This window comes from Vombatus ursinus, unplaced genomic scaffold (genome assembly GCF_900497805.2).
Source record: "Vombatus ursinus unplaced genomic scaffold, bare-nosed wombat genome assembly UNPS02014810.1, whole genome shotgun sequence".
Lineage (NCBI taxonomy): Eukaryota > Metazoa > Chordata > Mammalia > Diprotodontia > Vombatidae > Vombatus > Vombatus ursinus.
Window position 1 is genome coordinate 7,585,082 of NW_020954588.1, and position 14,964 is coordinate 7,600,045.

At 35.5% G+C, this 14,964-nt stretch overlaps 1 protein-coding gene across 3 annotated transcripts in view; it reads left to right on the plus strand.

Moving 5' to 3' along the window:
- Positions 1-14,964, plus strand: part of PLS1 (plastin 1) — a 145,662-nt gene that overhangs the window by 116,356 nt on the left and 14,342 nt on the right. For all 3 annotated transcript variants that reach the window (XM_027875906.1, XM_027875907.1, XM_027875908.1), the window contains exons 9-11: positions 1,566-1,661; positions 6,922-7,117; positions 12,876-12,954. In XM_027875906.1, coding sequence (XP_027731707.1) covers positions 1,566-1,661; positions 6,922-7,117; positions 12,876-12,954 — 371 coding nt within the window. The remainder of the gene's footprint in view (positions 1-1,565; positions 1,662-6,921; positions 7,118-12,875; positions 12,955-14,964) is intronic.

Here is a 14,964-nt window from a genome sequence, read left to right on the forward strand (position 1 = left end):
CCGTCCCAGGCCCTCTCTCTCCTCTTTCTCTTTTCACAGTCTTTCTGTAGTCTTTTCAGCTCCTATAGGTTCAGTTATCATCTCAACACAGACAACTCCTAAGCACTAATCCCACACCACCAACTGTACTTCGGGCACTTCCACCTGGATCCATAGCCACCTTAATCTTAATATGTCCAAAACAGAATTCTTTACCTGTCCACCCCTCTCCGCCATGAAGCTCCTCCACACCTCCCTGTTTCTGTCGAGGGTGCCACCAGCCTTGAAATCACCAAAGTTTTCAACCTCAGAGTTATGCTGACTCTTCCTTTTTACTCACTTCCACTATATGCAGCCTGTTACCAAATTCTGTTGATATTATCTCCAAAGCATCTCTTAAAGTCACCCTTTTTCTCCACTTATACAGCCATAACCCAGTTTGGGCTCTTAGTACCTCTCACCTGGATTATTGGAGTAGCCTCCTAATTGGTCTCTCTGCACTCAGCGTCTCCCCTCCACCAGTGGCCAAATTGATATTCCTAAAGCACACATCTGACCACATCCTTCTTCTGCTCAAAAAGCCTCAGTGATTCCGTTTCCCCTAGGATAAATACAAATGCCTCTGTATGGCATTTGAAGCCTTGACAATCTGGCCCAGCTTTCCTTGCTAGGTGGATCATCCATCACTCACCTTCGTGTTCTCTTCAGTACAGCCAAAGTGATCTCTTGCTGTCTCTCACACACAATGTTCCACCTCTCACCTCTTCACAGACTGTTCCCCAGGCCTGGAATGTTCTCTCGCCTCTAACACATAGGACCCCTACCTCCCGTCTGTGTAGAGCTCATATTGTGTCTGTTTTTCTGCAAACCTGGTGTTTTCCCTCAGGAAGCTCCTTGGGATCAGGGAGCCTTTATCTCCTTCATACCGGTGCCTGGTGGGTCGAATGGAAGCAAATTTGTATCTTTAGTGTCTAATACAAAGCCTCTTGTATGAAGTAGGTGCTTAAAAAGAGATAACATGGCTCAATCGTCCTGGAGTTGGGAAGACCTGGGTTCAAATTCTGCTTCTGTGGCCTACCAACTATGGGAATTTAGGCAAGACATCTAACCTCTCTCCGAGCTTTAGTTTCTTTGTCTGTAAAATAGAAATCAAACCAGAACAACCTACCTTATAGAGTTTCTATGAGTATTAAATGAGATTATCTGTAAAGGACTGTATTTAAAATACTTATAAATGTCCATTATTATATTTGTGAAATTAAATTGGATTTTCTTTTTTTTTTTCCATTAAACCAGTCTTTAATTCAATTATTCCCAAAGGTCCTAAACTTGAATTGGATATTTGTAAGTCACTTCCAGCATCATATGTTAATAATAACAACAACAACAACAATATCGTTTATATAGCACTTGCTATGTGCCAGCCACTGTGCTGAACACTTTGCATATATCTCATTTGAACCTCACAACAACCCTATGAGGTTTGATCAATTATGTGGTCCTTTTAGAAGGGAATCGTGTCTACAATTTTAACACTTCTGTAAAAAATTGAATCTTACAAATCAATTTGATTTCTTTCCTTATAGGATTCCAGGGCCTACTTTCATTTGCTTAATCAGATTGCCCCAAAAGGAGACACAAATGATGAACCTTCTATTACCATTGATCTTTCGGGATTTAATGTAAGTATAGTATTCTAGAGCCATTTATGCCCAGGTAGCATGAGACTGGTGATGGATGGGTAGTTGAGGCAGAGAGCAGTGAAGAAGTAGACCTCAATCCTTTAGTAAATCTGATGCCTTCAAGGACCATTTGTCGGATGTTGGAAATATCACAGGATTTCAAACCTAGAGTCAGGAAGCCCTAACTTGGGTTCAAATCCAGCCTCTCACACTTTCTAGCAAGCCTCTGAAACCTTAGTCAAACCTCTCTGAACCTCAGAAACTCTGAAACTCAGCCAAACTAGTAAGTTATTGGCTGGTTGTGATTTCCCTTGCCAAAAGAAGTTCCTGGTCTGACAAAATCCCAGAACCTTGACATATAGATTGGGGTTCAGAAGCTACAAATTCACTTGTTGGCAAGGCTGCTGCTGAGCCAGATTTCCTGCCCATTGTGTCACAGAAGTCAGAATCAGAATCACAAAAGGAAATAGATTTTACCAAGGAGGAAACAATGGCATGATTTATGGATTCACTCTTATTGATAGATTCATCTTGGTGGTTGACCTATTTCTGGTCAGCTAAGTAACTGCAGAAATTTCCTGAGACTTAAAAAAATAGACTAAATTTAATGACATGAAGGATGATGAGAAAAAAGTCCTTGTTTGTGCCCAACCGACTCTTTTCTCAATGTTCTATCAGGAACAGGATACTTTTTGATCCTTTTTCTGGCTATGATGGAACAACTGAGCTCTTATATAACTACTGCAGAGAGCTAAGAAAAAAATTCTCTTAGGGTGTACTTAAGAGTGCCTTGCATGCAGGAGGTGGTGCTTGATAAATATTTGTTAAATCAAATTAAGATATGCTTGTGTCTTTAGGAACTTAGAATGTGCTCAGATCAGGTCATCTACCACATCTAGACCCTGTGGCTGTTGTGATTGAGGGAGGGGCAGAGAGGAATCTTGGCTATGATAGAATCTGGAATCTATAGCCATCGATATTTCTCTGATGAAAAGAAACTAGGAGTTCAAGTGGGGTCTTTCTTCTATCCTGTGTTAGAGGAAAGGCATCTAGGTGTTCACAAGTTCATCTAGTTGTGTCCTTGCACATTACTTTGTGCATTTGGATGCTGTTTTACATACTGAAATTTTAAGAAACAAATATCCCATATTTTGTCTTGTTTAGGGAAACTTGTTGTTGAACCCCGCTAGGGACAGACACATGCTCGTTGCTCCAAGCCTCCAACATAACATATTGTATGAAGCATCATCATACATGTCACTCTAGGCTTTAAGTGAGGGTAGGCACAATCCAGCAACATCCTTCTTCATTCTCTCACTTGAGAAGCAGCTCTATTAGCTGTAGGAAACTAGGTGGTCCAGTGGACAGAGTGCTAGACCTGGAGTCAGGAAGAGCCGAGTTAAAGTATAGCTTCAGATACATAAGAGCTGTGTGACCCTGGGCAACTCACTTAACCTCTTTCTGTCTCCATCTCCTCATCTATAAAATGAGAATAATAATAGCAACTACCCCCCAGGGTTGTTGTAAGGATAAAATGATATATTCATGAAGCATTTTATAAGCTTTTAGCTAGCTTTTAGGACTGGGACTGCAAACAAGACATTTCCTAGGCTATTAAGTACATACCATGTGCAAGGAACTATGCTAAGTGCTGGGGATGAAAAGAAAGCCAAAAGCAATCCATGTTTTCAAGGAACTCGAGATTTAATGGGAGAGAAAACATATAAACAACTATGTACAAGCAAGATATATACAAGATAAATTGGAGATAATCTCAGAGAGAAGGTATTAAGATTTGTAAAAACTTTTTTTCATTATTTTCCAATTACATGTAAGATTTTTTCAAGTGTTTATTTTTTTAAATTTTGAGTTCCAAATTCTCTCCCTCCCACCTCACCCCCTCTCCTTAAAAAGGCAAGCAATTTGATATCTCTTATACATGTGAAATCATGCAGAACACATTTCCATATTAGTCATGTTGCAAAAGAAAACATAGACAAAAAATAAAACAAGAAAAATAAAAAAGTAAAGAAAAGGATGCTTCAGTCTGCACTCAGAGTTCATCACTTCTCTCTGAAGGTGGCTAACATTTTTCATCATTGGTCCTTTGGAATTGTCTTGGGTCATGGTCTTGATGAGAGTAGCTAAATTTTTCACAGTTGAACACTATTACAATGTTGCTGTTACTGTGTACAGTGTTCTCCTGGTTCTGCTCACATCGTTTTGCATCAGTTCTTTAAGTATTCTCAGGTATTTCTGAAACCATCACTCATCATTTCTTATAGAGGTAGAGTATTCCATCACAGTCATATAACACAACTTGTTCAGTCATCCCCCAGTTGATGGGCATCCCCTTAATTTCTGATACTTTGACACCACAAAAAAGATATGCTATAAATATTTTATACAAATAGGTCCTTTTCTCTTTTCTTTGACCTCTTTGGGATACAGACCTAGTAGTGGTACTGCTGGGCAAAGGGTATGGACTGTTTTATACCATTTTGGGCATAGTTTGATTTTGTTCTCCAGTATGGCTAGATGAGTTCACAACTCCATCAAGAGTGCATTAGTATCCCAGTTTTTCCATATCCCTTCCAACATTTGTCATTTTCCTTTTCTCTCATGTTAGCCAATCTGATACGTGTGAGGTGGTATCTCAGAGTGTTTTAATTTCTCTAATCAATAGTGATTTAGAGCATTTTTTTCATCTGATTGTTGACAGCTTTGATTTCTTCTTCTGAAACTGCCTGTTAATATCCTTTGACCACTTATCAACTGGAGAATGGCTTATTTTTATAAATTTGGCTCAGTTCCTTATATATTTGAACAAGGAGTCCTTTATCTGAAAAACTTGATGTATTTTCCCCCAGTTTCTTGCTCTCTTTCTAATTTTGGCTACATTAGTTTTGTTTGTACAAACCCTTTTTAATTTCATATAATCAAAATTATCCATTTTACTTCTTGTGATCCTCTCTGCCTTCTTTGGTCATAAACTCTTCCCTTGTCCATAGATCTGACAGGCACATTTTTCCATGCTTCCCTAATTTACTGATGATATCACCCTTTGTGTAAAAATCATTTATCTATTTTGACCTTATTTGGTATATGGTATGAGATATTGGTGAATGCTTAGTTTCTGCCAAGCTGCTTTCTAGTTTTCCTGGCAATTTTTGTCAAATGTTGAGTTCATATCCCATCAGCTTGGATCTTTGGGTTTATCAAACACTAGATAACTGTGGTCATTTACTGCTATATATTGTGTACCTAATTTATGCCATTGATTGACCATTATATTTCTTAGCAAGTACCAGATTGCTTTGATGCTTATCAATTTCTAATTTTGTTTGAAATCTGGTACTGTTGGGCTGCCTTTCTTCACAGTTTTTTTTAATTGATTCCTTTCATATTCTGCTTAATTGTTCTCCCAGATGAATATTATTATTTTCCTAGTCTTATTTGATTGACATGGCATTGAATAAGCAAATAACTTAGGTAGAATTGCCATTTTTATTATTTTGCCTCAGCCTACCCATGAGCAATTAGTATTTCTCTAGTTGTTTAAATCTGTCTTTATTTGTGTGAAAAGGTTTTGTAATTGTGTTCATATAGGTTTTGAGTTTGTCTTAGCCGATAGACTCCCAAGTATTTTATATTGCCTGTAGTTTTTTTAAGTGGAATTTCTCTATCTCTTCCTGCTGGACTTTGTTAGTAATATGTAGAAATACTGATGATTTATGTGAGTTTCTTTTATATGCTACAACTTTGTTGAAGTTGTTGGGTGGGGGTAAGACAGGCTTCTTGCAGAAGGTGGGATTTTAATTGAGACTTGAAGGAAGCCAGTTCTTATTATTTTATTACTTTTATTGTTTTTATCTTGAATAGTTGTAATGAACAGTTTGAGAACATAGTATAATAAATTTATGTAAAATAATTTGGAAATTATGTTGTTGAAAGCCTTGGCACTTTGCTAGTATGTTTAATTGGCCCCGATGCAGTCCCTTCATGTAGTTTCTATTTTTTATTCTCATCCCAAACATTGTTTTTTCTTGAGACAGGAAACCTGTAGGAAAGACCACTAAGGGTTCAGGGATTTGGGGAGTGTGATTAATACAAATAGAGTTATTTATTGAATGGCTATTATTTGGAGAAAATTCCAAAATAGATTGTTATCTATGCATGGAGTGAGTGGTATCACCTTGCTATATGAAAAAATGGCAATACTTTTCATGTAATGAGTTGGTTGTTAGGTAACAGAGGAAGGAATTCATTTCTGAGCCTAAGATGAACAATGATGAATAAGTAAAATTCATAAGAACTATCTGACATGTATATAGTATTTTAAGGTTTCCTTAATATACATTATCTCAGTAGAGATAACATATGGAAACTTAAGACTTTATTTCCTGAAGTTATTTCATATGTTTAGACATAATAAATAACTTAATTCTGACACTAGTCTCATTTTCGCAAATTTCTTATGACAAAATTATTTTAATCAATATTTCATGCTTTTAGGACATTTTCTACAGTTTGAACTAAATCTAGACTAGGTTGAATGCTAGTTCATGAGCCAGTCCATCTATAGATGTCTCTTGTATAGGCAGTAATTATCTTGTCTATTGTCAGCATGGCTCATTGGAGTGAACATTGGACCAGGAGTCAGAAGATCTGAGATCTATGTCTGATTGTGTGCGTTCGCTAAGAATGCTACCTTACACATTTAACCTCTCAGACCCTGTTTCCTAATCTGCAAAATGAGAAGAATACTTGCTTTGCCTAAAAACTCTGGGTTGTTATGAGAATCAAAAGACATAATAAATATTAAAACACTTAGTAAGGTGCTGCACAAATGTAAGGTGTTATTTTTGTTCTAATATAGTGGATTAAATAAGACACTTAATCCCTGCTTCTTACAGACTTAGAATAATCATAGCCAGAGTTGTAGAAATTCCTGGAGACTCTATGCTCTTGTTAAGTCAAGCTGTCATCAGATATATTTGCAGAAGAATGTTTATGTATGGTATGAATAAGCTAATAAAAATTTTGGAATTAGCTCTTGAGAGTTTTTTGGTTTCAACGTGTAGCTTTAGAGAATAGTGTTAGATAAATAGTCTCTTACATGAAACCTATTTACTTCCCAGATATTAATTTTTAAAAAATCATGCTGTTGTTGCTGACAACCAGCATTGTTTACATGTAAGTATATAGATAATTCTCAATAAATGCTTTTTTTTTCATTCATTCATTCATTCCTTCACAGGAAAAAAATGATCTGAAGAGAGCTGACCTGATGCTTCAAGAAGCTGACAAACTGGGCTGTAGGCAATTTGTTTCTCCTGCAGATGTGGTTTCTGGAAATCCTAAACTTAATTTAGCTTTTGTAGCAAATCTGTTTAACACATATCCATGTCTGCACAAGCCTGAGAATAATGACATTGATATAAATTTGTTAGAAGGTGAGTTCTTTCAGTCTTAAATTGTCATGCTCTGTTCAGAACACTGCTGGCTCACTGTAACAATCAAGGATAGCTAAGAGTGAGAGGATGTGTGTATTTGTATATGTGTACACATGTGTTCTTGCATATGTATATGTTAATGGATTAGAATCCAGCGAGTATTGGATAAAGGAAAACACTGGGGTAAAAAAAAAACAAAACCCTAGAATTTCCCCAGCTGTTATTAGCTTGGTGAAAACTCCTATATGTTAAAAAAAAGAAATCCATTAAATAATAACATATAATCATGCTAATATGGATAACATGTTTTCGATTAGAAGACACGATTGGAATATTTTTTTCCATTTTAAAGCTAAAGAGCAATTTCATTTTTCTCCAGATTGGTTCTCTTTGCAGTGGTCTTAATAAGGTGTGTGTGGGGGGGAATGAAACACTTATTACTTTATTGTCTTATCATATATAAGCTGTCATTATCTATCTCATAATTTATAACTTTCCTGTTTTGCTTCATGAAATGCAGATTTGACCCCTCCTAATGTAGGTACTGTATTTAGTACTTTTCTATCCATAAACTTATTTATTCTGAATTTTTTCTATTATTACCATTTATTCTTTTCTTCTGGGTTGGTGTTTCTTCTTTGCATTATTTATGCTGTGTTATCCTTGTCTTAATATGCCGAAAGAATGACTTATGATGGAGAAGCAAAAGTATAGTTTAAATTATGTCCCTGAAGTGAATCTTTGATAATATAAACTAATCATCTGATTTTCTTTTTAGGGTAGTAGGATATTACAGTTTAAAACACACTTATTTTGATGATTTGACTTCACAGTTTGCTTTTAAGTCTTTTTTTTTCTCTATGTTACATGTCCATAATCCTCTCCTGCTTCTTATTTTTGAAAGGGTTCACTTTGATCCTTCTACAAAACCGTATTTTGTAATATATAATTACCCCTTACTTATTGAAGGATCTTACTGTACACAATATAGGAAAAGGCCAGTACCCTATTTTGCAACATGCAATATAAAAGTCAACATAGACAAAAATTCTCTCTTTATTTTTCCTGTCCTTTCTACCCTCCCATTTCCTCATGCCTTATACATCTATTCATATTAGTTTAAGAATCTAAAAGAAAAAAAATATGACAGCTGCAATGGAGTTTCTGAAAAAAGACACCATTGTTAATGATGACCCTTCTTTTCAGTTTGTATCAGAGAATGGCAGCCTCCTCCATTCCTGAAAAGTGAAAACTAAAGTTCCCAGACTTCTCCCTTTCACATATATATATTCCTCCCTTGTCTTTGGTAATGAGGACAAGAGTCAAGAATATACCCCCTCTTCTGTTATCTTTTATAACCTCCATCACTCTGAGAATACCATAAATAAAGAATTTTCATTTCTACCACTATACCTGCTGTGCCAATTGACAACCACAGTAATTTCTTTTATATTTAAATAGCTTCAAAGTTAAAGAATATGTTTCCTTATTATACATATGTAAATGGCAGTAATGTCATGTTTCCATAAGACGGTTCCATAAAAAAATGGAAATTTAAACTGAAGTATTGGAAAAAAATTTTTTTAAGGAAGGCTAGGTTTTCACAACTCTGGCAAATTTCACAATTCCTGTGTTTTACTATAAAAGACATTTGTTTAGAATGGCATATTAAAAATGGTCTGCTATTTTTAGTCCCTGAACTCTTGCTAGTTAGAGGTGCATTCTTGAACTTGCTGGCTCTTACCTCCTTTTGTCTTGTTTGGATTCCTTTGCTATAGTATTCAGCATGCATTTGGTAGATTTTTTTCAGTGTGAATGGTATTGCTGAATATTTCCTTTAGTATTTACCATGTTCAATTTTAAGATGATACTGCTGGAAGTATTTATCAATTGCCTTAGAACATATCTCCTGACATACTCCTTTAAAAATAATCATTTGACTCTGCAATCATTATATTTAGGACCATGAATCTAGAACAGATAGGAACCTAAGACGACTTTTTTTCTGGATATTTATGTTTTTATGTACTACTTATTAAAATGGAAATTTTGCCATATTATCATTGACATATAATAAGTAGAATTTAGGTAACAGTATTTTCCCCACAAATTCAGACATAATCACCACCCAAACTTACGTAATGCCAATAATCTTACTGAAAAGTATCTTAATAAAATCCAAAGAAATCTTTCAAAATACAATTAAACCCTAGATCCTTCTTATTAAACAAAGCACAATTGTATATCGACCAACTTCAGAGAGAAACTTTGTTGTGAATAACAAAGTTATTGAAGAATTGCTGTTCTACACATGAATGACATCATACATTATCTCTGGATAGATGTCCATAATATTCCATTATTTTATGGCTCTATAAGAATGTAATGAGCCTATTTAGCATTCTTGGAGTTCCATCAAAGGGAATGGACAACAGATTAAAAGAATAGTTTGTCTTCTACCACTAAAGTTTCTGCAGTGTCCTTTATTTCTACTTCCAATCTAGAAAATTCTTCCCAGTCCAGAAGTTTTTATTTTGCTTACCAGTCACTCTTGTACATTGTATGATATCTCAAGTTTTGAGCATTTATTTACAGATAACACTAAGAGTTTGATAAATAAATGCTCCATTATGGAACTTATTTACTTTCTAGATATCACTTATTTTTAAATTGATGCTGTTCTTGCTTACACTCAGATTTAAAAATCAGTAAGAAATCTGAAGCTGATAAAAGTGTCAGAACAACCTGAGAACAAATAAAATATTTACATTTTCCACTGTTCATTACATCATGACTGCTTGGTAGAATTTAATTATTATTTTAAATCAAAATGCAACCATGACATTATGAAAATGTGTAATTTATATTTTGACCTTCAGAATTATTCCCTAAATAGTTTTTTAAGTCCAAGAGATTGAATCAGAACTTGGAATTGAGACTTGGGTTTGAATCTTGGCTCCAAACTTTAATTATAAATATGACCTTGGGCTCACTAAGTCTCAGTTTCCTCATTGATAAAATGAGGTGATTAGTTTAGATGATCTCTAAAGCCCCTTCCAGCTATATTTGCCGATTCTAATTCTGTTATTTTTTGGGGAAAAAGGCAAGTCCAAGTCACACACACTGAACTTTAATTTCAGTATTTATATTTCTTGATGACTATCATTTTGAAAACATTGCCTATCTTTAATTAGAATTGTTAAATGGTTGCTAGGAAAAAGGAAAGTATGAATTTTAGGCATTTCAGTTTTAAAAAAAATAATGTTTTATAAATGTCTATTGAGAAGCAGAGAAGTGATTTAAAAAAAAGAATAATCTCCCTAATAGATGCCATGTGTAGTTTAGTAGAAATAAAAGCAAAATAACCTAAGAAAGGATACAATGATTAACACTGAAAACATTGAAAATCCATTGTATTATTTGCCTTTTCCCTTTCATTAGCAGAAATAGCCATCAAACCTGTGAGGCCCCAGATCCTCCCTTCCTCTTTCTCACTCCTACCCTGACTCTCAGAACCAACATGGCTCTAGAGATTACTCTTGCTATTTCATTTTAGAACTGCGTAGAGAGTGTCCAGTAACCAGAATACTCAAGTAATGACTCAATGTCAATTTGGAGAAAGGTCCTTAGCAGAATGTCACAGGGATTAGTATTTAAACAGGTACCATTTAGTATTTTTATCAACAATTTGAATAAAGTCAGTTAGGATTTGCAGATGACACAAAAATGGAAAGGATAATCAGCACATTGGGTGATACAGTCAGAATCCAAACTAGGCAAGAACTTTGAGCTGAATATGATTTAATAGGGATTAAAGTGAAGCTTAAATTTAGCTTCAAAATATCAATTTCGCAAATGAGTAGAAATGACTAGATAGCAGTTCATTTGAGGAAAATCTATGGATTTTAGTAGAAAACAAGTTCAATATGCATCAACAATGCAATATAGCAACCAAAAACCCTGATTTTATTTTAGGTTCCATTAAGAGAAGCGGAATGTCAAGGATAAAGGAAGTTATGATCCCACTGTATTCTACTCTGGAGAGCCAAAATGTGGAGTATTATGTTCAGTTTGGGTACCACATTTTAGGAAGGACACTGATAAATTGGAAAGCATCCAAAGGAGGGTTACCAGTATGGTGAAGGGTTAGATCCCTGAAAACATGTCAGTAAGGATTGGTTGAAAGAGCTAATCATGTTTGGCCTGGAGAAAAGAAGACTCAGAGGACATATGTTAGCTGTCATCAAGTATTTCAAGGGCTGTCATGTGGAAGAGAGAGTAGATTTGCCCTGTTGGCCCAGAGGATGGAACAAGAAACAATGGGTAGAAAGTGAAAAGAGATAGAGTTAGGCTTAATGCAAGACTAAATTTCCTAATAATTAGATGTATTTGAAAATAGCATAGGTTGCCTTGCTCAGTAGAAGACTCACCTTTAATCAAGGTCTTCAAACTAAGGATAACCACTGATAGGGGATATAATTGAGGAGATGCTCAGTCATGTGTGAGTTAGACTAATTGGCCCTTTTGATTCTGAGGTGAGGGAACTTGGTCTGAAAGTGCCCTGGGGGTTCTGTGATGAAAAGGAATGGAAAAACTGACCCTATTCTTAAGGACTTGTGCCCCTTAGAGTCTGGAAAGAATCATAATTGTCTGAAGTCTTACAGAATGTGTAGCTGGGCTAGCCTATGGGTTATGAGTACTGAATGGTACAAATTCCTTCCTTGTCAATTGTCCATTTGACTCAAGTGATTAATGATATTCTAGGATTTTCCAGCACTCGCTGACTCAAACTAGGATGATAGAATACTGTCACCAAGAAATAAATCTAGAGAGCCAAATGTGAGTGAAATTAAAGTACATGGGTCTAGTTATAATCTAGAAAGCATAGAAAGAGAGAACACTACAGTGAAATCCCAGGATGTTCCACTGCATTTCTTAAGAGATTTAATTATTCCTTCATACTTATAAGATCTTATGAGTTACCTTCCTTAGATTGATACAAATACTGCCACGGTGGGAATCCTGAAGGAGGTGATGGTAGCCACAGGCCAAATAGTGGTACTTAGGGGTGTTTATCTAAAGTGATCTCTAGTGCCATAGCCTTAATGTGGTAGAAAGTAAATTTTAGCTGTAGGAGATGATTAAGTAGCATTTGGGAAGGTTGTAGCTCTGATACATTTATAGTAGAAACTACCAGCAGGACACAGGTGACCTGTAAGTATCAAAATGTCAGCTATGTCTCTTAACACCTGGATTAACAGTGGATTTTTACGGTATTTTGCATTTGTTCTTAGCTCTCATTCTCCTTCCCCTTCCCCCTTTTGCCATAGACAAGGTATAAATTTACATACTACATTAGTTTCTCTGTGCAAAAGTAAAGTACATACATTTAGAAGCCACTTTTGAAAAACTGATTTTTTAATATATTTCCTTTGGCAAATGACAGCTTTTCTATTTCTACTTAATATGAAAAAATCTTATTAATATTTAGAACCCCACCCTCAAACTGAATTCAAACTACAGGTCTAAAAATATCAACTGTTGCACATAGTGTAGCCTCAAAGGAATCCCACTTTCTGCTCAGCAATGCCAAAAGTACATAAAGACTTCCGCAGCAATGATTGCCATTTGCAAAATGGGAATTGTTTTCTAAAGGAAATACAGTGCAGGAACCACAACTACTAACATACAGTTGGCTTAAGTGTAAGAACTCTCCCTCCACCCCCAAATCCTTAATACAAACTCATGTCTACTATAGGAGAAAGCAAAGAAGAGAGAACATTCCGGAACTGGATGAATTCTTTGGGTGTCACTCCATATATTAATCACTTGTACAGGTAAAAATTTGATTGCTTTCCATCTTTATTGTTAAAGATAAACCCTTTAAGGACTAATCCTGAATCTTTAAAAAATGTTTTTTTAAAATCATGAATTTTGCCAACACGTAGAATCAAAGACTGAGTGATACCCAGCAGTGCAATGGATTTAAAAGGGAAATTAAAATGAAATCATAGAATTAACTAGTTAAAGTTAGATTTCAAATGCTTACATAAATAAGCATTTTAGTAAAAGTAATCGTTCTGCCTCATTTGAATTGCTCACCAAGAAATAACCAATTAATTTTGACTTTCAATTGTACTGATTAAAAGAATGGAGATATATTTTACAAATGCTTATCAATATTCCAAAATCTGCCTAGTTATAGTGTTACAATAGGGGTTTTTTTTGGGGGGGGGGAGAAGAGATATTTCCCCCCAAAAAATCATTCCTGTACTTCCATGTATACTGTATTTATACTGTAACACCTGTTGACTTTTTTCTAACATGTAACTCCTCCCTTGGGTCTTGGAGAGTCAAAAATACGCACATGTATACACACATGTACACACATATATACACACATGTATATTAATATGTATTTATATCATGCCTAGAGACAGGCTCTGTGTCTGTCATCTGAGGGTCATCCTGGTAAAGGTCAGAGAGGCTTATTGCCAAGAGTGATTGCCTGGTGGTGAAGATTTTTGGACATGACAAATCATGAAATCGCTGACTATGTCATGATTTTCACCAGTGAAGGGACAGAGTGCATCAGTGAAATCAGGGATCTTCTGAAATGCCAAATCATAATGCTTCTGGGCATGATGTTAGTTTTTCCCCAAATAACTTAAGAGATTTATTTTATAATTTGTATTGAAAATTATAATAAGGCATTAATATTGACAGAACTCAAAAACATTGTTCTAAATTCTTCCCTTTGTGTCTGCGAATGACTTTCTGCAATGTCTCCTCCCAGAGGTGGATGGATAAAAAAATCCTCTGGTTTCTTTTATTATAGATTTTATCACCTTGTCTTTTTAAAAACACAGATATTTCATTTGAACTTCATCAGCTGTTATCTTTGAAACAATCAGGACTTAATTACCTAAATTCGTCAATAACTAACTGGTTCAAAACCTTTTGTAAGTATTAATGGAAATCTTAATTCTCAGGCACAATTATTGCTTCCTGAAAGGATTAGTTGCACTAAATTATCTAGGGTCGTTGAAGCAATTATAAGAGAGTGGTTCGTGAAAGCCCAGAACCTAACCACAAAAGAAGGATAGGCAAGGCAGATAAACTGCTGAGAAGATGGACATATGCAAGTTGGATCCACATGTGAAGAGAATGCAGCTTTGGTACAATATGACTACCACCAGGAAGGGAAGACAGTGCCAGGAAAAGAACATACCCTGGACCCCCCTAAAAGTGAATTTTACTTCTTCATTAACTGCAGATGGGTCTATTTCACCTGGATTCACAAGATTCCAAAAGCAGTGATGGTGATGTCAACAAGCATTATTAAACACTTTCCACATGCCAGATACTGTGCAAAGTCCAGGGGATTATCTAGGAAGATTCCTTTATCTATGATGGTTGATCTTAGAAATTATCTTAAATACCTACTGGTCAGTGTTGTCACACACAGCAGCCCCTAAGCATCATGTGTTAAAAGTGTATCTTGTTCCATCCCCCTTTGCTAATCAGTAGAGTAAGTAAATTTATAAGTAGTCAGAATAAAGGGGCAATAGCAGGAAATAAGATTGCAAAGGGGAACCTGACATACAAACCACCCAAAAGATCAAAGAAGAATAATTTACAAATTGTATCATATAGTAACCAAAATTCACATCCTGGTAATATGTGCTGAATCAGAAGAAGCCATGTAGGTGCTACTGTCAGGGTTCTGGTCCTATGATACATAAATTCCAGACAAATTGCAGACCTCTATAGTTCCAGACCAGCAGAATACCAAAAAGGTGCTGATAACTTTTAAATGATGTGGGCATGTTTACTTTAAAGTTTTA